We start from the raw sequence: 22,044 nt of genomic DNA, 5'->3' as shown, positions 1-22,044 counted from the left end.
TAATTTTTGGGCTGTTCTCTTTTTTTCTTATAGTGGATAATTTTTTGGACTGTTCTCTTTTTTTCTTATAGTGGATAATTTTTTTGGACTGTTCTCTTTTTTCTTATAGTGGATAATTTTTGGGCTGTTCTCTTTTTTCTTATAGTGGATAATTTTTGGGGCTGTTACACCTCTGGACCACCATAATACAGATATATAACTTTTTTTTCTTTTGCTAACTCTGCTTCACACTCACAATCATAGTAGGGGGCGCTAATGCACCTTAACGCTAGGTGCCACCCGTCGTACAAACTACAGAAGAAGAACCAGTTCCGCTCCACTGCTCCACAATCAGTAACCTGTGGAGTTTGAAGCGTGTTTGGAAGCTTCAGTTAGTGATGGAGAAACTGAAGCTTTCTGAACCACTGACTCAATCTGAAGTCATTGTGTTGAAATGCTTCAGTGTTTGGAAGCATTTGATACATGTAAGTGTAGTGACATCTGCTGGATAAACTGATACACTGCATTCACATTCAACAAAGGCCAAAGGGTGGTGAAACAGTAAGGCACTGTTGTGTTTGTTTAACAGGAAAGGATCAACAGAATGTGCATCTGGAAATGAGGGATTTCTGTCTTTTAGAGAAAATCATCATATACTTGTGTGATTGTGCCATCATATAATACTGTATGTTTTAGATCTATGTTTTTGAAAGAGTGGTAGAAATACACAAATATGATTACAAAATAAAAAGAGTGAAATGTTTGTGCAACAAGGGCCTGTGATGACAGCAGCTGGATGAAATGCTTGTGACTTTGGGAAGGGGATTTGGGTGTTTCAGAGGTTTTTATTTCCAAACCAAATCCTTTAGTATGATTGTATAATTGTTGTTTAGTATACTGTCCATTTGAATCTTGCTCTGTCTTTTTCTTCCATCCATGCATTCCATGCGTGGTGCCATAGGCTTACCTTGTCCAGTTCCTCCAGGAGCAGCAGGAGCAGCAGGAGCAGCTGGATTGGCTGGAGTTTGTGGGTGCCTTGAGCGCAGGAGCCTCAGCAGAGAAGAGGTGTTCTTACTAAAGGCCAACTCTGAGCACAGATCAGACACTGGAGCTTTTTAGGGGTCATAAGGTCAAAGGGCCCCCACTCATATGAGCTAGCTCTGTTAGGTGGCCTGTCCTCCATTCTCCATAGCTCTGCTTTCATCACTGTCAAACAATTAGACAAACAGTTAATGCTCACACACTCACTTTACACACACTATCACACATTCACAAACAAACAACAAACAAACAAACAAACACACACACACAAACAAAAAAAAACACTAATGTTTGTCTGTATTTGTGCCTAATATGTGTGTGTGTGTGTGTGTGTGTGTGTGTGTGTGTGTGTGTGCAGGTATATAACTCTATGGATAGTGTGTGTGAATAACTGTGTTCCAGTCCCAGTTCATCTGTTGTTCTAATCTGACCTAAACTTCACGTCACCGATACGCGTGTGACGTAAGGAAGCTTCATTTGGGAGTCACGTGATTTTTCGCCTGGTGAGACTTCGAAACATCTTCTCGCGATACTTCAGCTGTGAAACCCCGACACGGAGTCGAGCGAAACATCAGGAGTTTGAAGCGTGTTTGGAAGCTTCAGTGTCTGAGGTAACATCACTCCACACAACCGTTGTGTCACTGCTGTATGTGTTGTTGTGTCAGTTGTGCTTTTGAGCAGTGGGGTTGACCCCTGGAAGGACTGACTTTAGGACTTTGAAAACTTCCATTTTGGGGGAAGGTTTGGTGTTAGCATGGGTAGGCTACTTCCGGGACTGGTGCTAACTTTAGCAGTTCATTCATTCTGGAATTGTTCTGGACTCGGAAGGAGACACAACTGAGCATTTTCAGTTGGACTATTCTAGGACTGAGGTCCAAGCAGAAAACAGTGTTTATCTGTGAACACTGTGTGTCTGCCAAGCTCTGCTCTGACAACACACACAATAAGGCATTCACCAGCGGATAGCACAGCGGCTAACAGCATGCTAGCGTTAGCACGGACGACAAACTCATTCCAAAGTCAACATTTTCAAACTCAACAGTATCCTTATAGGATGAGTGGGATCTGACAAACGCCAAGTGACACAAGTTTGTCTGCCTTGAACTCATGAATAAGAACTTTGAATGAATGTGTTCCGACGGCGTTCCACTCAATGTAGGAACATCAGCCCCTCCAGAACCCGGAGGTAGGAGCAGATTTCATCCAGCATTTTATACAAGTTCGAGTTTATGGAAGTGTCAAAGCTGTGTTTATATAGAAGGATCTGTTTAACTGTGTTTATACAGAAGGATCTGTCCAACTGTGTTTATATAGAAGGATCTGTCCAACTGTGTTTATATAGAAGGATCTGTCCAACTGTGTTTATATAGAAGGATCTGTTTAACTGTGTTTATATAGAAGGATCTGTCCAACTGTGTTTATATAGAAGGATCTGTCCAACTGTGTTTATATAGAAGGATCTGTTTAACTGTGTTTATATAGAAGGATCTGTCCAACTGTGTTTATATAGAAGGATCTGTTTAACTGTGTTTATATAGAAGGATCTGTTTAACTGTGTTTATATAGAAGGATCTGTCCAACTGTGTTTATATAGAAGGATCTGTTTAACTGTGTTTATATAGAAGGATCTGTTTAACTGTGTTTATATAGAAGGATCTGTCCAACTGTGTTTATATAGAAGGATCTGTTTAACTGTGTTTATATAGAAGGATCTGTTTAACTGTGTTTATATAGAAGGATCTGTCCAACTGTGTTTATATAGAAGGATCTGTTTAACTGTGTTTATATAGAAGGATCTGTCCAACTGTGTTTATATAGAAGGATCTGTTTAACTGTGTTGGGAGATGGGAGAATGTGGTTGAGAGGAAAGTGACCTGGGCTGAAATCTGGAAAGCCGAGCCTCACCGCATTAAATTCCTAATCCAGGCAGTTTATGATGTGCTTCCAAGTCCATCGAACTTGCACTCATGGGGCCTGGCAGAGTCACCAGATTGTCCTATGTGTTCTAAGAAAGGAACCCTAGAACACATCCTCAGCTGCTGCTCTATGGCACTTGGAGAAGGGCGGTACCGGTGGAGGCATGACCAAGTCCTGAAAACCATCGCTGAAGCCATCAGCACTGGAATTGAGCGGGCAAAACGGTCCCGTCCCTCCAAGAAAACTATCACCTTTGTCAGAGCTGGGGAGCAGGCAATCCCGGCTAGAAGACCACCAGCTGGCATCCTGACCACCGCAAGAGACTGGCAGCTGCTGGTGGACCTCGAGCGGCAGCTGAAGTTCCCCAGACATATAGCTGCCACCACCCTACGCCCAGACATCGTCATACTATCAGAGGCCACCAACCAAGCCGTGCTGCTGGAGCTGACAGTCCCGTGGGAAGATCGGATAGAAGAAGCCTTTGAGAGGAAGCTCTCAAAGTACACAGGACTGATCAGTGACTGTCAACAGGCTGGTTGGAAGGCAAGGTGCTTCCCAGTGGAGGTGGGATGCAGGGGTTTTGCGGCTCAATCCTTGGCCAGAGCCTTCAGTAACCTGGGCATCGAGGGAGAGAGTAGGAGGAGAGCCATCCGCAATGCCACCGAAGCGGCAGAGAGAGCCTCAAGATGGCTGTGGCTCAAGAGAGGAAAACCATGGAGCCATGGTAGTTAGTTGCCATCTGGACACAAGCCGGGGTCTGATCAGCCCTGGCTGGGTCACCTGGATGAGGGTGTATGATGTTGAAAGACCCGAAACACCCAGTGATTCCAGGAACATCACTGAAGATGTGTCCAGAGGCATCAGTAGATGTATTCCCACAGCAGAAGGATCTGTTTAACTGTGTTTATATAGAAGGATCTGTCCAACTGTGTTTATATAGAAGGATCTGTTTAACTGTGTTTATATAGAAGGATCTGTCCAACTGTGTTTATATAGAAGGATCTGTTTAACTGTGTTTATATAGAAGGATCTGTTTAACTGTGTTTATATAGAAGGATCTGTTTAACTGTGTTTATATAGAAGGATCTGTCCAACTGTGTTTATATAGAAGGATCTGTTTAACTGTGTTTATATAGAAGGATCTGTTTAACTGTGTTTATATAGAAGGATCTGTTTAACTGTGTTTATATAGAAGGATCTGTTTAACTGTGTTTATATAGAAGGATCTGTTTAACTGTGTTTATATAGAAGGATCTGTCCAACTGTGTTTATATAGAAGGATCTGTTTAACTGTGTTTATATAGAAGGATCTGTTTAACTGTGTTTATATAGAAGGATCTGTCCAACTGTGTTTATATAGAAGGATATGTCCAACTGTGTTTATATAGAAGGATCTGTTTAACTGTGTTTATATAGAAGGATCTGTTTAACTGTGTTTATATAGAAGGATCTGTTTAACTGTGTTTATATAGAAGGATCTGTCCAACTGTGTTTATATAGAAGGATCTGTTTAACTGTGTTTATATAGAAGGATCTGTTTAACTGTGTTTATATAGAAGGATCTGTTTAACTGTGTTTATATAGAAGGATCTGTCCAACTGTGTTTATATAGAAGGATCTGTTTAACTGTGTTTATATAGAAGGATCTGTCCAACTGCGTTTATATAGAAGGATCTGTCCCAGAGGTTGTGGTAGACATTTTTATTGTCCGTCAAAATGATGGACAGGGTCGTAAAAATTCCATCTTAACACATTATTATCCGTCATTTCAAATTTTATTATTTTTTCTATTTATTTTATTTTTCAATCTGACTCCATTGTGTCAGGTACTGATGCAAAGTCAGAAATGCCCATTTCTTCATCTTGACGTATGATGGTTTTTCTGGTAGTTTTTTGTGCGTGGACGTTTTTGTCCTTCAGGGTGAGCAGAGGTATTTTTTTCAGGGAGGCACAAGGGTTAACAAGCCAACAGTCCAGAATTAGTGGACAGACTATATAGTCCCATTGAAATCCAGATGTAGCTCATATTGTCTTCAGTCTAATGTGGGTCTGATATGTGTCCAGTCTCAGGGCTGTAGTGTGTGCAGAAGGGCTTCATGGCTGTGTCAGATCCATCTGGTGACATTTCACTGAGTAGAAGCAAAATGATGGAATTTGAAATCTGTAGACATTTTCCAATTTGCACTTTGCAGACGGTCCCTAAACCTTCGCTCACTAACTGGCTCCACATTGGAGGTCATGCCGTCTACTGATGGTTAAGGAGCGTTTGTTTGGATGGAAACAGGGTTGGAGTTTCCTCTGTGTGTTACCAAAGCTGCATACAGCCGTCATTTGTGTCTCAGTGATTATTGAGCCTCAAAGTGGGAATCAGTGAATCTTTTGCCGACTTTAGCGTGGTGAGTCTTTGCGTTCGTCGTAGGCTGCATGTATCTCTGTATTGTATTGAAAGCCCCGAACCAAAACGGTTCCACCCTACTTTTCAGTCCCCCAGTCGCCCCAGTTCTCAGTCACATTTAGTCCCTCCCCAGCCAGCATGTCCATGTGGGCCCCAGAAGGGTTCCATTTGGACTGCACAGAAGGGCCCCATGTGGGTTTGTCCACAGTTTCCATGGTGACCACATGTGTTTGACCAGAACAGAATCAGAATCACAGATCTGAATCTGTCATATTATTTATTCTTCACACTATTTATCCCACCATATTTATCTGTCATGTTATTTACACGACTGAAATTCTGTTGTACAAATATCTTAGTTTGCAATAGTTTTCATTTTTTAGTGTAAATAACTGTTAATTTTACTGATATTTGTTGTTTTTTTTACTGATATTTGTTGTTGTTTTACTGATATTTGTTGTTTTTACTGATATTTGTTGTTTCACTGATATTTGTTGTTGTTTTTACTGATATTTGTTGTTTTTACTGATATTTGTTGTTGTTTCACTGATATTTCTTGTTGTTTTTACTCATATTTGTTGTTGTTTTGCTGATATTTGTTGTTGTTTTACTGATATATATATATATTTTTTACTGATATTTGTTGTTGTTTTTACTGATATTTTTTGTTGTTTCACTGATATTTGTTGTTGTTTTTACTTATATTTGTTGTTTTTTTGCTGATATTTGTTGTTTTACTCATATTTGTTGTTGTTTTACTCATATTTGTTATTGTTTTACTCATATTTGTTGTTGTTTTTACTCATATTTGTTGTTGTTTTACTCATATTTGTTGTTTTACTCATATTTGTTATTGTTTTACTCATTTTTTGTACTCATATTTGTTGTTTTACTCATATTTGTTATTGTTTTACTCATATTTGTTATTGTTTTACTCATATTTGTCGTAGTTTTTACTCATATTTGTTGTTGTTTTACTCATATTTGTTGTTGTTTTTACTCATATTTGTTGTTGTTTTTACTCATATTTGTTGTTGTTTTGCTTATATTTGTTGTTGTTTTTGCTCATATTTGTTGTTGTTTTGCTTATATTTGTTGTTGTTTTGCTTATATTTGTTGTTTTACTCATATTTGTTATTGTTTTACTCATATTTGTTGTTGTTTTACTCATATTTGTTGTTGTTTTGCTTATATTTGTTGTTTTTTGCTGATATTTGTTTTTGTTTTACTCATATTCGTTGTTGTTTCACTGATATTTGTTGTTGTTTTTACTCATATTTGTTGTTGTTTTGGTTGTATTTGTTGTTTTTTTGCTGATATTTGTTGTTGTTTTACTCATATTTGTTGTTGTTTCACTGATATTTGTTGTTGTTTTACTCATATTCATTGTTGTTTTACTCATATTTGTTGTTGTTTTGCTTATATTTGTTGTTGTTTTACTCATATTTGTTGTTATTTTTACTCATATTTGTTGTTGTTTTTACTCATTTGTTGTTGTTTTGCTGATATTTGTTGTTTTACTCATATTCGTTGTTGTTTCACTGATATTTGTTGTTGTTTTTACTCATATTCGTTGTTGTTTCACTGATATTTGTTGTTGTTTTACTCATATTCGTTGTTGTTTCACTGATATTTGTTGTTGTTTTTACTCATATTCGTTGTTGTTTCACTGATATTTGTTGTTGTTTTACTCATATTCGTTGTTTTTTCACTGATATTTGTTGTTGTTTTTACTCATATTTGTTGTTGTTTCACTGATATTTGTTGTTGTTTTACTCATATTTGTTGTTGTTTTACTCATATTTGTTGTTGTTTTGCTTATATTTGTTGTCTGTCTGTAAGTTCGTGCACTGAACCTCGGAGCTTTACCTCATTTTTTGTACTTGGTTCAATGACAATAAACAGATTCAGATCTGATTCTGATTCTGCTCTGGTCAAACACATGTGTGGTCACCATGGAAACTGTGGACAAACCCACATGGGACCCTTCTCTGCAGCCCAAATGGGACCCTTCTGGGGCCCACATGGTCCTGCTGGCTGGGGAGGGAACAGAGTTTGCGCTAGACCAGTGGTTCTTAACCTGGGTTCGATGGAACCCTAGGGGTTCGGTGAGTCAGTCTCAGGGGTTCGGCGGAGGTCCAGACACACACTCGACTCATTAGTCGGGTGTGTGTGTCGGGCTAGGTCCGTGTATGTAAACAAACGGCTTCGGAGACTCTTTCTCTGATTGACATCCAATATACGAGGTGTATTGTTGTTGCTTGTAGCACTACAACACATCTGGAAGTGTTTATAATCTCTTCCACTCGTCTGACGATGAATTATTTGAGTATTTTCCACATCATTATGACTTTTGCTACTTCCTGTTAACCACAGAGGCAGCCATGTGTAGCGTTTGTTTACATTTTTCGGTCACCGCACTGGTCAGTTACAATCATGTGATGACCAACGCACCATCGCGGATGGAGAAATCGTATTTCGCTAAAGCCGAGCTAGTGCCGTAATAAAACAACGATCACAAAAATACTGAAGGAGTATAACAAGAACTTTTTTTGGATACACTACATGCAATTATCTTTTTTTATGTCAAAATTGCGCGGTTCGGAAAGTTCGGAGCGAGATGAAACGAAAACCGGGCTGACCTGACGGCCTACGCATACATATACACAAAAGCAGAAGTCACACTGATTTGCTGTAAATATTCATTATTATTGTAGCCTGATGGAAATCAGGTGATGGGTGTGTGTTAAAATACTAAAAATGATAAACAGCATAAATAAAATAAGTTCATTATTGGAATACATAAGGTTAAAAATTAAAGCCATTTCAGTGTGGTTGTATTAAAAAAGGTCACGTCTTTGTGAAAAGGTATGTAATTTGTTGTGAGTTCATGCACTGTGTTGGTTTTGTTCTTTGAACACAGTGATGTTAATGCACGGTTCATTTTGTGCACCAGTAAAACATATGCCTGTGTCTTGAATTTGAAAAAAATCATATTGTATTTTTTAATAAAGAAGGGTTCGATGAATGCGCATATGAAACTGGTGGGGTTCAGTACCTCCAACAAGGTTAAGAACCACTGCGCTAGACATTTTTATTGTCTGTCATTTTGACGGACAGGGTCTAAAAATTCCATCATAACATATTATTGTCTGTCATTTCAAATTTGTATTTTTTTAATGATAAAGAGATATATTTACTAGTATTTAATGTTCAAAAACACCTCAATGATGAAGCAGCTGTAGTTGCTGCTGGCTGATAAAGCAACGTGATATCACGACTCGCATAATTCTATATGCCACTTTTAATTAGTGTGTTCTCATGCACTGAGGGTCAGAGTTCAGGTTCTGTGAACCACAGATCTGTGCACAAATGGACATGCCATCAAATAACACCTGAACGGTAGAACATGCATACATATAACACACCAAATGAAAGAAGAACTGGAGGATTCCTTGCTTGTCCGTCATCCTTCACCGCATCAGTCCCTCTTTTTTTTTAACCGTGTTTATCAATGCCATCACATTTACTGGGCTTTAAAATAAGGAGACTGGGCTGTCTGCACAGTTTGCACGAGCAAAGTAACATCTGATTTAAGCAAAAGTCAGAGAAAAAAACCACACAAGACTGAACACTGACTGATTAATATTCACACTCACCATGAACTGGACAGGGTCTACTACAGGTGGACTAACTGGACAGGGGGTCTACTACAGGTGGACTAACTGGACAGGGTCTACTACAGGTGGACTAACTGGACAGGGGGTCTACTACAGGTGGACTAACTGGACAGGGGGTCTACTACAGGTGGACTAACTGGACAGGGGGTCTACTACAGGTGGACTAACTGGACAGGGGGTCTACTACAGGTGGACTCAGGGTGAGTCATGTGACTGCAGTACTGCTGTTGTATTCAGTGTAGTTGTGAACAGTGGTGCTGTTGGTTCTATACAGGTGGATGTTGGTTCTATACAGGTGGATGTTGGTTCTATACAGGTGGATGTTGGTTCTGTACAGGTGGATGTTGGTTCTATACAGGTGGATGTTGGTTCTATACAGGTGGATGTAGGTTCTATTCAGGTGGATGTTGGTTCTATACAGGTGGTTGTTGGTTCTATACAGGTGGATGCTGTTCTGGACTGTTTGATGCCTTGCTCACAGACAGACCAGCGATTCTGCAGCAGGTTCTGTTCACAGTGTTGTGTGAAAACTTTCTTTGGTAGTGTTATGAGACTGGTGTGTGTGTGAGTGTGTGTGTGTGTGTGTGTTCCTTAAGTGCGAGGGCGGTGTGTGGCGCGTTCGTATGGTGTGAGTGGTCGAGCAAGGTGAGGGAGCGGCAGTTTAGAGTATGAGTGTGTCAGAGGACAGAAGTAAACAGTGTTCTAACATGGATATACTGTGCAGAAGTAAAGGCTGCTGTCTTCTACTACTGGCAGGGGAGTGAACCCCACATCAGCCCTGGAGGACATTTCCCCTGTGCTCGCTGACTACGGTCGGACGAGCTGAGGAGGAAAGGTTAACAGTAGATTACCCTCAGTATTTGAATCTGTCAAAATGACGGACGGCCTTCCAAATTTTCCGTCATTGAAAAAAAAAATCTGTCAATGACGGAATATTTTCAGTCATGGACCGCTATGCCCCCCCCCCCCCCCCCCGCCCCCGCCCCCAGCTTCAGATCAAGTGTGTTGTTAGTGAAATAAATGGCTTCTCCTGCAGAGGTCCAGGCTGACAGGGGAAAATGCAGAGCGTCTGCGTTTCCTCCATTATAACTGTGATGGCCCTGACCAGTTGGTTTGCTGGGTATTGTTGGTGTGTTTCTGTTGCAGAGGATTGGATACATCTGGTGCTGCCAGGAGGATATGGTTTGGTGCCTTGGAGGTGTGGCTGACTGGGGATTGCAAACGAGCCACACCTGGTTGGGAGGTCATATAGGCCAGGCTTCTGCTGGATACTCTCTCTCTCTCTCCCTGGGCTGTTACTCTTCACATCTCGTCAGCCATGGCTGGACCCCTCGTACTTGTAAAATAAAGAATGTTCATTCTTTGATGGCAAGACAACCGTGTGGTCTCACCTATGTGCTGTTGTGGCCTAGAGGAGTTGGGCATAACAAATGGGGGCTCGTCCAAACTAAAAGTGGCTAGTTATTGTTTGGGTAGGTGGTTTGAGTGTCTCGTTTACTTGATTGCCTGCACACTGGTTGCTGTGGTTCATTGTTGGAGCTGTGTTGGTCTCTGGTAATTGTGAAATGCATGTTTGTTGCTTGTTTTGGAGATCAATTCTGTGGTTTTTTTTGCAAGTCTGTTGGAAATGAGATAATGGTAAATGGTTTTGGTTTATTTGCACTGTGGACAGAACTCCCCGTTAGGCTGTAGGGCACTGTCCATTAGGGATTGTGTCCATTGGTTTCACCTTAGGCGGTGGGAAAGTGGGCAGAGCAGTTGTCTCGGGGGCACATCCGCTGCTGCAGGGGGGTCGCCATTTAATGGTTGCTTTCCGGGCTGACGGGCTAAATCATTGATTGTGAATAATTTTGATTATTACAGTCAATGTAGTGCGTAATTACCCATCACAAGTACCACCTGAAGACTAGGGTTGAGTTTTAGGTAAGTATTTTTGGCTAGGCAGTTAGGGGGAAGTCTTCTGTCAAGGGCAACGTGGGCCCAAGTGCAAATAAAGTTAGTTTTCTGTGTTATTGTGTGTTTTTGGTGCACAATATGTCGACTGAACACAGTAATCCTTTGGTTGCAGAGTTTTTGCAACGAGCTTCTCATAGCACATTATCTCAGTTTACAAAGGCAGATTTGGTAGATTTAGCTGTGCATTTGGGGTGGAAGAAGCCCACGCAGGTTCCTAAAAAGGCTGAGCTGAGGGTCATTGTAGAGGGTCTGGCAGTGTCAGTTGGTATTTTGGAGCTTCAACAGAGTAAAGTTCCTGATGTAAAGGTTCCAGGGGTTATGGAAAATCTGTCATTTGATCAGTATATGCAGCTGGAAAGAGAAAGGCAAATATGGAAAGGGAGAGATTTCAATTTCAGCTTGAGCAGGAAAGGATAAAAGCAGAGCAGGCACAGAAAACCAGGGAGGCAGAGGTAAAAGTAGCTTTGGAAAGGGAAAGGTTAAAACTCGAACAGTTAAAGCTGGAATTGGTAAGAGAGGGGAAGGCTAGTGAGTTTCTCCTTGGCTCTGGGTCATTATGGCAAGCTCCTGTAGGTGGAGCAGGTTTTGATGTTGCTGGTAATTTGCGTTTACTGCCTAAGTTTAATGAGAGGGATCCAGATACCTTCTTTGCATTGTTTGAGCGGGTTGCAGATACCAGAGGTTGGCCTGATGCTGATCGGACCTTAATGCTGCAGTGTGTTTTCACAGGCAGGGCTCAGGAAGCATGTTCTGCCCTTAGTCCTGTAGGCAGTATGGATTATGCTACGGTAAAGGCTGCAGTACTTAAAGTTTATGAATTAGTCCCTGAGGCATACAGGCTCAGATTTAGAAACTGGAAAAAGGGTGATAGGCAAACTCATGTGGAGTTTGCACGCGATATTACTGCTCATTTTGGACGGTGGTGTTCTGCCTCTGGTGTAGGTGATTATGAAGACCTGTGCAACCTTATTGTTTTAGAGCAATTTAAAAATTCTGTCCCAAGCCATATTGCTGTACATATTAATGAAAGTAAAGTCAAAACAGCTTCAGAAGCAGCGATACTGGCAGATGAGTACATGCTGACTCATGCTACAGGGTGCGAATGGCGCAGAAGTGGAAATGGTGTGAGAAGGGAGAGTGTGAAGCCTGGTCTGGGTAAGTTCTTTAATGCTCATCAGAGTTCACAGACCAGTGTCAGGAGTGTGCCTGGGACGGATGGAAGATTTGATCCTGGTAAAGTATGTCATTCATGTAAAAACAAAGGTAATTGGAAGGGGGAATGTCCAATTGTTACTGTCAATAATGACCATAAATCATCTGAGTCAAGTGTGTATGTGAAGTCTGCTGGTCTTGTGTCTCCCATGCATAATCAGGTAAAATCTGATACATCTTTTGAGCAACCATTGACACTGGTTGATGAAATTTATGCTCCTTTCATGTCAGATGGATTTGTTTCTCTGTATGGTGGTGAGAGGAAACCAGTTAGGATTTTGAGAGACTCAGGGGCTTCTCAGAGTTTCATTTTGAAGCATGTCCTTCCATTTTCATCCATTACAGACACCGGCAACACGACCCCAGTTCTTGGCATTAGTTTAGTTCCATTGTCTGTTCCACTACACCGTCTTAATCTGTGTTCAGATCTGGTTAATGGTGAAGTGGTCATGGTGGTGCGCCACTCACTGCCTATGGATGGTGTGGATATTATACTGGGTAATGACTTAGCTGGGGCAAAGGTGTGGAAGGATGGTCCACCAGCTCTTGTCATGACAGCATTACCTAAGTTTTCTGGAAGTCAGGATGAGTGTGCTAAACAATACCCAAATGTTTTTCCTGTCTGTGCTGTGACTAGGGCAATGAGCAGGGCCAGTTCAAATGAGAGTGAGGACTGTAAACCGTCTGTTTCTTCAAAATTGTCTCCTCAAGACAAGACTTTTGAGGAGGTTCAAGGTGGGCCTTTGGTGTGTCCTTGGCCTTTGCCAACTATAAGTAAGAAGGAGCTTATTTCAGAACAGGCAGGGGATTCATCCTTGTTCTCTTTGTTTCATTTGGTTTGTCCTGACAACAAAATACAGGATTTGGAAAATGGCTACTTCCTTCATGAAGGGGTGTTATGTAGGAAGTGGACTCATGTGGTAAATGATGTAAAACTGGACCAAGTCATACAAGTTGTGGTACCATCCAAGTTTAGAGAAATGGTGTTGAGTGTTGCACATGATGGAATTGCTGGTCACTTAGGAGTTAAGAAGACTTATGACCGGGTCTTGCATCATTTTTTCTGGCCTCGGTTGAAGTGTGATGTCTCTGCATATTGTAAACATTGTCATACATGTCAGATGACTGGTAAACCCAACCAGACAGTCAAGCCTTTTCCTTTGTGCCCAATTGCAGTTACTGAAAACCCATTTGAGTATTTACTCGTTGATTGTGTTGGTCCTCTGCCTAAGAGTAAAAATGGTAGCGGTTACTTGTTGACTGTGATGTGTAAGAGTACTCGGTATCCTGCTGCCTTTCCAATTCGCTCTATTAAAGTAAAACCAGTTCTGAAAGCCTTGACCACTTTTATGTCCACTTTTGGAATCCCAAAGGTAATACAAACAGATCAGGGGACTAACTTTATGTCTCACACTTTTGCCCAGGTGTTAAATCAGCTGCGAGTGAAACACAACATCTCAAGTGCATATCACCCAGAGTCGCAGGGGGCTCTGGAAAGATTCCATCAAACATTAAAGTCGATGTTAAGATCTTATTGCACTGAACTTTCACATGACTGGGAAGAAGGTCTTCCCTGGCTTTTGCTTGCGATCCGTGAAGTTTTTCAGGAAAGTACAGGCTTTGCTCCAAATGAATTAGTTTTTGGGCACACTGTTCGTGGTCCCTTAGCAGTGTTAAGTGACCACTGGAAAACTGTTGATCCTCCAGGCAATATTTTGAATTATGTGAATGATTTTCGTTGTCGTTTGTACAGGGTTTGTGCGGCTGCCCGCATGAAGCTTGGTACTGTTCAAGGTAAAATGAAGAATCTTTTTGATCGGAAAGCTGAGTTCCGCCAGTTTGAACCAGGGGACCAAGTTTTGGTATTGTTGCCTGTTGTAGGTTCTCCTTTCCAGGCTAAGTTTGGTGGGCCATATACAGTTAAAAGCCGTATGTCTGACTGTGACTATCTCATTCACACGCCTGACAGGAGGAAAAAAATTCAGTGGTGTCATGTGAACCTTCTCAAGCCGTATCATGGTGGGCAGACCAGTGATGGAGTGAAGAAGGGGGGCACTGTTGGTTACATGGAAGATGTGCATTCGAAAACTGTAGGTATTGCAGCAAAACTTGTGACAAATCCATCTGAGGACTTTGTGGTTCCATCAGAGCAGACTACTGTAGGTAAACTTAACAACTCAGCTTATCTGAGCAATTTAGAGGGTTTTCTGAGTGATTTGTCAGATGTGCAGAGAGCAGATGTAATACAACTGATTGAAACTCATCTTTCCTTGTTCTCAGACACTCCATCACAAACTCATCTTGTGCAGCATGACATAGATGTTGGTGATTCCAAACCAATTAAGCAGCGCTTTTATCATGTACATGCAGAAAAGCAAAAACGTATGGAGAAGGAAGTTGAGTACATGATTCAAAATGGTATAGCAGAACCGGCATTATCAAATTGGTCCTCACCATGTTTACTGGTTCCAAAATTTGATGGGTCGGATCGATTTTGTACAGACTTCAGGAAGATAAATGCTGTGTCAAAGCCAGATTGTTACCCTCTGCCACGGATTGATGATTGTGTTGATGAGGTTGGCAGTGCAAAATTTGTAACAAAACTAGATCTCCTTAAAGGTTACTGGCAAGTTCCACTGACTCCTAGGGCAAAAGAAATTTGTACATTTATTACACCTAAGGGATTGTTCTCATACAATGTCATGCCATTTGGGTTGCGAAATGCTCCAGCTACATTCCAGAGACTTATGAATAGGGTTTTGCATGGTCTTTCAGGGTGCACTGCATATTTGGATGATGTTGTGGTGTACAGTGACTCTTGGGACTGTCATGTTCAGCGTCTAAAAGCCTTGTTTGATCGGTTAGTTGAGGCTAACCTGACAGTCAACTTGTCAAAATGTGAATTTGCAAAAGCGAGGGTGACTTATCTTGGCAAACTTGTGGGCCAAGGGGAAGTACGTCTGGTGAGGGCTAAAGTTGAAGCTATTGATAAGTATCCTGTGCCAAGGACAAAGGAGTTGGGGAGGTTTCTGGGTTTAGTGGGCTATTACCGGGGATTTTGTAAGAACTTTTCTTCCGTGGTAGCCCCAATGACAAACCTCCTGACTAAAAAAGCAATTTTTGAATGGTCTCCTCAATGTCAGAAGTCTTTTGATACTGTGAAAAACCTGCTTTGCTGTTCTCCTGTGCTTGCAGCTCCGAACTTTGACAAACCCTTTAAAATACAGGTGGATGCAAGTGGCGTCGGAGCAGGTGCGGTGCTGTTACAGGAAGGGGAGGGAGATATTGACCATCCTGTCTGGTTCTTCTCCCGTAAGTTTAAACGTCACCAATTAAACTATTCAGTTGTGGAGAAGGAGACGTTGGCACTTATTTGGGCTCTTCAGTACTTCGAAGTATATGTAAGTTCAGGCTCAAAACCAGTCAGTGTTCACTGATCATAATCCGCTGACTTTTTTGTCTACTATGCAGAATAGTAACCAGAGGTTAATGCGCTGGTTACTGTTCTTACAGTCGTTCAATTTGAATATATGTCACATTAGGGGACGGGAAAATTTAATGGCAGATGCTCTTTCCCGAGCTTAAGTTTCTGTGTACGAAGACCTTAGTGGGTCTTCGTTTTTTTTATGGGGGGGGGTGTGATGGCCCTGACCAGTTGGTTTGCTGGGTATTGTTGGTGTGTTTCTGTTGCAGAGGATTGGATACATCTGGTGCTGCCAGGAGGACATGGTTTGGTGCCTTGGAGGTGTGGCTGACTGGGGATCGCAAACGAGCCACACCTGGTTGGGAGGTCATATAGGCCAGGCTTCTGCTGGATACTCTCTCTCTCTCCCTGGGCTGCTACTCTTCACATCTCGTCAGCCATGGCTGGACCCCTCGTACTTGTAAAATAAAGAATGTTCATTCTTTGATGGCAAGACAACCGTGTGGTCTCACCTATGTGCTGTTGTGGCCTAGAGGAGTTGGGCATAACAATAACCCACAGCTCCTAAACTGGGAATATTCAGAACTAGGTCAATAGTGTTGGAAGTGCGGCAATGTGCATATTCTGCACAGTTCATTTCCAGTTGTTTTTGGGTTTGTATTGCTGTTGACTCTTTCCTTATCTTAGGAAGGCCATTTGCACGACAAGAGATTATGGAAGTGCACTACAACTTAGGCCTAAGCATTAAAGGAGTCGGTGGGAAATGGTTCCTTTAAAATTCAGTCGAGGACACTGTGCACTAGATTCTGCTGCTAGCTTGTTGCTACTGTGTGCAATACTGTAAGAATTTTATTTATGGTTAAATATTTATTTTCAAAGAAATTACTTGAAGAATTACGAGCACTGAACTCTTTTAGTTTTGCTTTTTATTGGAATGTATGCTTGATAAAGTTCAACAAAGATGAAGCTGTTTAATGCTACTATATGCAACATTCCTTGTTCTACCTCACCTTTCTTCCTCTTTTTACTATTTGTTAAATGTTTTAAGTTCAATAATGTTTCTTTATTTTGTTTAAATTGAGACTTGTAACATTTGTTATTATTGTGTCATTTTTATTAAGTAAATTGAGGGAGCAAAAGCAATATCATCTCAAGAAAATCGTCAGCCTGTATCGGTCATCGACTAAGGCTGATGAAAAAGAAAATCAGTATCGGCATCGGCCCTAAAAAATCCACACATCTACATATTTTCTTGTACTTACGTGTATATCAGTTCGCCAAGTCTGGTCCAAAACATCTTTATCCCAGGGTTCAAAACTTCCAGGCCAGGTGTGAACCGTCTCATGCTCCAAACGTCCAGCGTCTGAAAAGACCTGCTCCCGGTTAGCATTAGTAGCTAACTTTAGCTAGCTAGTACTAGTGCTAAACATTAGCTTATATAACATTACCTGTCTATATGTAACTTTAAAGCAAAATGATGTGTGTGTTGTCAGTTACATTATCAACTAACCATATGGTACTTATTTTAACATAGCTAATTAAAGGCTAACGTTACCCGGGTACAGTAACGTTAGCTTTATTGCTAAAACCCTTATGTTTGCTAGCTACTCGCTCTCACCTCAGCCTCGTAGCTCCTCTTTTTCACTGACACCTGAACTTTCCCAATCAGACTTCCACCTGGCATCAAACTAACTCTGATAAATCTAATAATAATAATAATAATAATAATAATAAATGTGATTTAGAAACGCCTTTCACGACACCCAAGGACACTGTACATCAGAGGATAAAAAAGACAAAGCATAGAATACAAAATAAATAAATAAATAAATAGATAAAAGAGTACTTACAATCCACCAAAAATCCGACAGTCAGACATTTGGGATCAGAAATGTTCCTAGTTGCAGCTCAGTGGGAACTGGCAACCTGGATGAACAAACACTACTGACTTTGTGATTGGGAGATAGGTGATGGGCGGAGCATCAGACCAAAACACAACCTGACAACAGAAACATTAGTTGTGGGCTGACACTCAGGTTTTCAAATGTGAACATTCTCAGTATTTGAAATCAACATGATTCCTTCATTTTGGGTGAATTCAGGGCCCTTTTCTGATTCCTTGGAACAGAATTCTTCCATACAGCTCCTTTAACTCTTAGAACTCTATTTGAGTTCTGACAGATCAGATCTGTTTCAGTCGACTTTGGGAAGTCAGCAAAGTAGGATGTGTGTGTGAAACAGGTGACCAGTTCCTGGACTCCAGCCACTGCTGTTTACATTAGCAGCAGGGGTTTGGGCACCAAAGGGATTTGTGATGTCACACTAGTCATCAACGCAATAATAATAAGAAGAATGATAACAGAAAACATTTGACAGACAATAGGGCCTTTGCAGCCAATTCTCAGCCCTTGGGCCCTAATAATACATTGAACTGGTCTGACTTTACTTTCAGTGACCAAACCAAACAAGTTTTTGCAGAGTTTTGTGATTCTGTGACTATTTAAAGAATCTGCCAACACTGGAGAGAACCTGACAGTTTTCATCTTCAGTTTGTCTGTTTTTATTTGCTTTTTCTGGTCTCATACCGGAAACACATCTCTTAAGGAGAACCCATCAAATATTGGTTGTTTTGAAAATGTCCTGTCGATGACCTAACGAGTTAATTTTGTCGATCTGCTTAATCTGGTCCTGAACAGATGTGTTTGTTCTGTTACATTCCATTGCATTTCAGTGACCACCTCTTCTTCTTTGTCTTTGTTTTAATGTAGAAAGAAGCCGAAGGTGGATTTTAAGTGAAACCTAAAAGTTGTATCAGGAGAAGATCACCTGATTCCAGCAAATATGGAAGGAAAACTCACTTGTGAGCAGTGTGGGAAGAGTTACACCCACAAGCATCAGCTGAAGACACACCAACGCATCCACAGTGGAGAAAGACCGTATAAATGTGAGCAGTGTGGGAAGACTTTCACCCTGATGAGTCAACTTAAGAGACACCTACGCATCCACAGTGGAGAGAGACCATATGACTGTAAACAGTGTGGGAAGACTTTCACCCAGATGAGTAGCCTTAAGACACACCTTCGTAGCCACAGTGGAGAAAGACCATATGAGTGTTACCAGTGTGGGAAGAGTTTCACCCAAGCGTCTTACCTTAGGACACACGTACACATCCACAACAGAGAAAGACCATATTCATGTGAGGAGTGTGGAAAGGCTTTCATGAGAAAGGAGGCGCTGAAAATCCACCAACGCATCCACACTGGAGAAAGACCACATGGCTGTGACCAGTGTGGGAAGACTTTCACCCAAGCGTCTACCCTTAGTACACACCTACGCATCCACAGTGGAGAAAGACCATATGAGTGTGAAAAGTGTGGGAAGACTTTCACTTACGTGTCTAGCCTTAAGGTACACCTGCGCATTCACAGTGCAGAAAGACCATATTACTGTGAAACATGTGGGAAGACTTTTGCCTTCCTGTGTATCCTTAAGAAACACCTACGCATCCACAGTGGACAACGACCCTATCACTGTGAACAGTGTGGGAAAACTTTTACACAGAGGAGTAGCCTTAATACACACCTACGCATCCACAGTGGAGAAAGACCATATGACTGTGAACAGTGTGGGAAGACTTTCACCCAGATGAGTGATCTTAAGGCACACCTACGCATCCACAGTGGAGAAAGACCATATGACTGTGAAGAATGTGGGAAAACTTTCACCCAGAGGAGTAACCTTAAGTCACACCTACGCACCCACAGTGGACAAAGACCCTATCACTGTGAACAGTGTGGGAAAACTTTCACCCACATGAATAGCCTTAAGTCACACCTACGTGTCCACAGTGGAGAAAAACCATATGACTGTGAACAGTGTGGGAAAACTTTCACCCACATGAATAGCCTTAAGTCACACCTACGTGTCCACAGTGGAGAAAGACCCTATCACTGTGAACAGTGTGGGAAAACTTTCACCCGGATGAATAACCTTAAGTCACACCTACATGTCCACAGTGGACTAAGACCATATAACTGTGAACAGTGTGGGAAAACTTTCACTCAAATGAAAGGGCTTAAGGCACACCTACGTGTCCACAGTGGAGAAAGACCATATCACTGTGGACAGTGCGGGAAGACGTATATCCATATGAATGGGCTTAAGGCACACCTGTGCATCCACAGAGAAACACACAGAAACAGTTTGAGTGTTACCAATGCGAACAAAAATTCTTGCCACACTCTGCTCTCTCCTACCATCAACACAGATGTGAATCATCTTTTGGCCCAAACAGTACCTGAGCATCAGATGACGACAAGAAACGCAGTGTCTGAACCAGCAGCACCGACTTCTTCTGACAAGAACATCAAACTTAAAACCCTCCAGATCAGACTCCATAGAGTCCAGATGTAAGGCACACCTATGCACCCACAGAGGAGAAAAACCATAAGACTGTGACCGGTGTGGGAAGGCTTTCAGAGAGAGAGAGAGAGATACTTTATTAATCCTGAGGGAAATGCAAGTATTCAGCAACTTTACATACAACACATTACAGAAAACAGACAGACCCACACAAAACAAACTAAAACACAGTGGGTTCGTTACCAGGTTGACATTAAGGTCAGCATATATACTTTAAAATACTCTTGCTACAGAACTCCCTCTAAAAGAGCTTCAGAATCAGAATAGCCTTTATTGTCATTTGACGGCACAGAGTACATCAAACAAAATTAAGATCGATGATTAGGGACATCGTGCTGCCACAGAACCCTTTTCTTTGAAATTTGCAGTGAAGAACAGAGGATAATGCGAACACAAGCATAAGACCGGTCTCACACTCTGTCCCTGACTGCGTCACCACCTGTAGGAATTCCTTCTCGTCGTCACTCACCGCTCCAAAGTGCTCCTTAATTTCCACCAACAGCAGCAGGGTCTCTCTGCATGCTGCTGTCTTTCCAGTTTTGCGATAGACCGGGGCAACTCCAAGACCAATTAGAAGGTGTCCCGCTATCATAAATCCAAATAAGTAGATGTCTTCAATATCCTCCACCGACAGAACCAACAGACACACCACCCTCCACTCATCCCAAGCGTCAATGGTGAAATGATTTTGTTGTTTTAGTTCCATATCTGACAACACACACATGTGGACGCTTATGCCTCATCCCATACACTTCAGTTCAGACCATCACTGTAACTTTACTGTTTTAGATAAACCTGATCTGCAGTCACATGTTTGAATGTAAAATAATTGTTAATTACTTCCGCCAAGGAGGTTATGTTTTTGCCAGGGTTTGTTTGTTTGTTTGTCTGTTTGTTTGTTTGTTTGTTTGTCCGTTAGTGTGCAACATAACTCAAAAAGTTATGGACAGATTTGGATGAAATTGTCAGGGTTTGTTGGAAATGGGATAAGGAAGAAATGATTAAATTTTGGTGGTGATCGGGGGGGGGGCACTGATCAGCCTTGGCGGAGGTCTGCGCTCTCCGAGTGCTTCTAGTGTTAATAATCAAACAGCTGTACCTAATAAAGTGGCCGGTGTGTATAGCTGTTCTATTGTTTGTGGTTCTTTACACTGAGTGCACTGGACGTGTCTGTTGTGTGTGATCTAAGGTTGAGTCCTTTGTCCTGTTTTCATTGGAGTGTCTTATTTTTATATCCTCTGTTTTATTGTTAGACTGTAATTTACAGTTTGTTTGTTTTTTTTTGTTCAAAGTGGTTTTATTACATATCAAGTCACAGAAAAATCTAATAGTCATTGTTTTTTTTTTTGTTTTTTTTTTAAGCCCAAACCCATAAACATTCCCACCCTGTTGCACCAAAAAATAAAATAAAATAAAAAAAATAAATAAAAAAATTGACAATAAGAATAATAAATAAATAAGGTATCCAGATATTAGTCCCAGACTTGTATTAATCAGACTAGTGTGGAATAAGTGGTGGATCTGCCTCTTTTATGTGATTCAGAACAGGTTACAGGTACTGAAACTCTTATCGGCACATCCTCTTATAGAAGATCTGATTTTTTTCAAAATTTAAATGATGTAAAAGATCTCGAAACCAAGATTTAAATGTTGGAGGTTGTTTATCTTTCCATTTTAGCAGTATTACTCTACAAGCTAGAAGAGTGGTGAAGGTAATTAGATTTTTAGATTTTTGTTTAAAATGAAAAGAATATGATGTAATGCCAAATATTGCTATTGTGGCCTCAGGTTTAATATTTATATATACATTTATATAGTTGCTTTTTGTTTTGTTTTTTAAACAAAGTTTTTTTTTTGCATATTATCACCATGAAGTTATTATTAACTAGTATTAGAAAATGTAAAAAATAGAGAAAACATCAGATTAGCAGCATTAAAACAGTTTAATTTCATTGTTTTTGTGTCACTTTCTGATATTGGGTTTTAAATACATGTTTCTTTGTTTGAAAAATCAAATG

At 41.0% G+C, this 22,044-nt stretch overlaps 1 protein-coding gene across 1 annotated transcript; it reads left to right on the top strand.

The window, feature by feature from the left end:
* The first annotated feature begins 1,566 nt into the window (after positions 1–1,566).
* On the top strand, positions 1,567–20,905 carry LOC115435071 (zinc finger protein 420-like). Its single transcript, XM_030157259.1, has 2 exons — positions 1,567–1,631; positions 18,373–20,905. The coding sequence occupies exon 2, from the start codon at positions 18,446–18,448 to the stop codon at positions 20,015–20,017; it is 1,572 nt and encodes a 523-aa protein (XP_030013119.1). The 5' UTR covers positions 1,567–1,631; positions 18,373–18,445; the 3' UTR covers positions 20,018–20,905.
* Positions 20,906–22,044: the final 1,139 nt, after the last annotated feature.

This window comes from Sphaeramia orbicularis, chromosome 16, assembly GCF_902148855.1.
Source record: "Sphaeramia orbicularis chromosome 16, fSphaOr1.1, whole genome shotgun sequence".
Classification (NCBI taxonomy): domain Eukaryota; kingdom Metazoa; phylum Chordata; class Actinopteri; order Kurtiformes; family Apogonidae; genus Sphaeramia; species Sphaeramia orbicularis.
The sequence above is the reverse complement of the archived record's forward strand: the minus strand, read 5'-3'. Positions and strand labels throughout refer to the sequence as shown.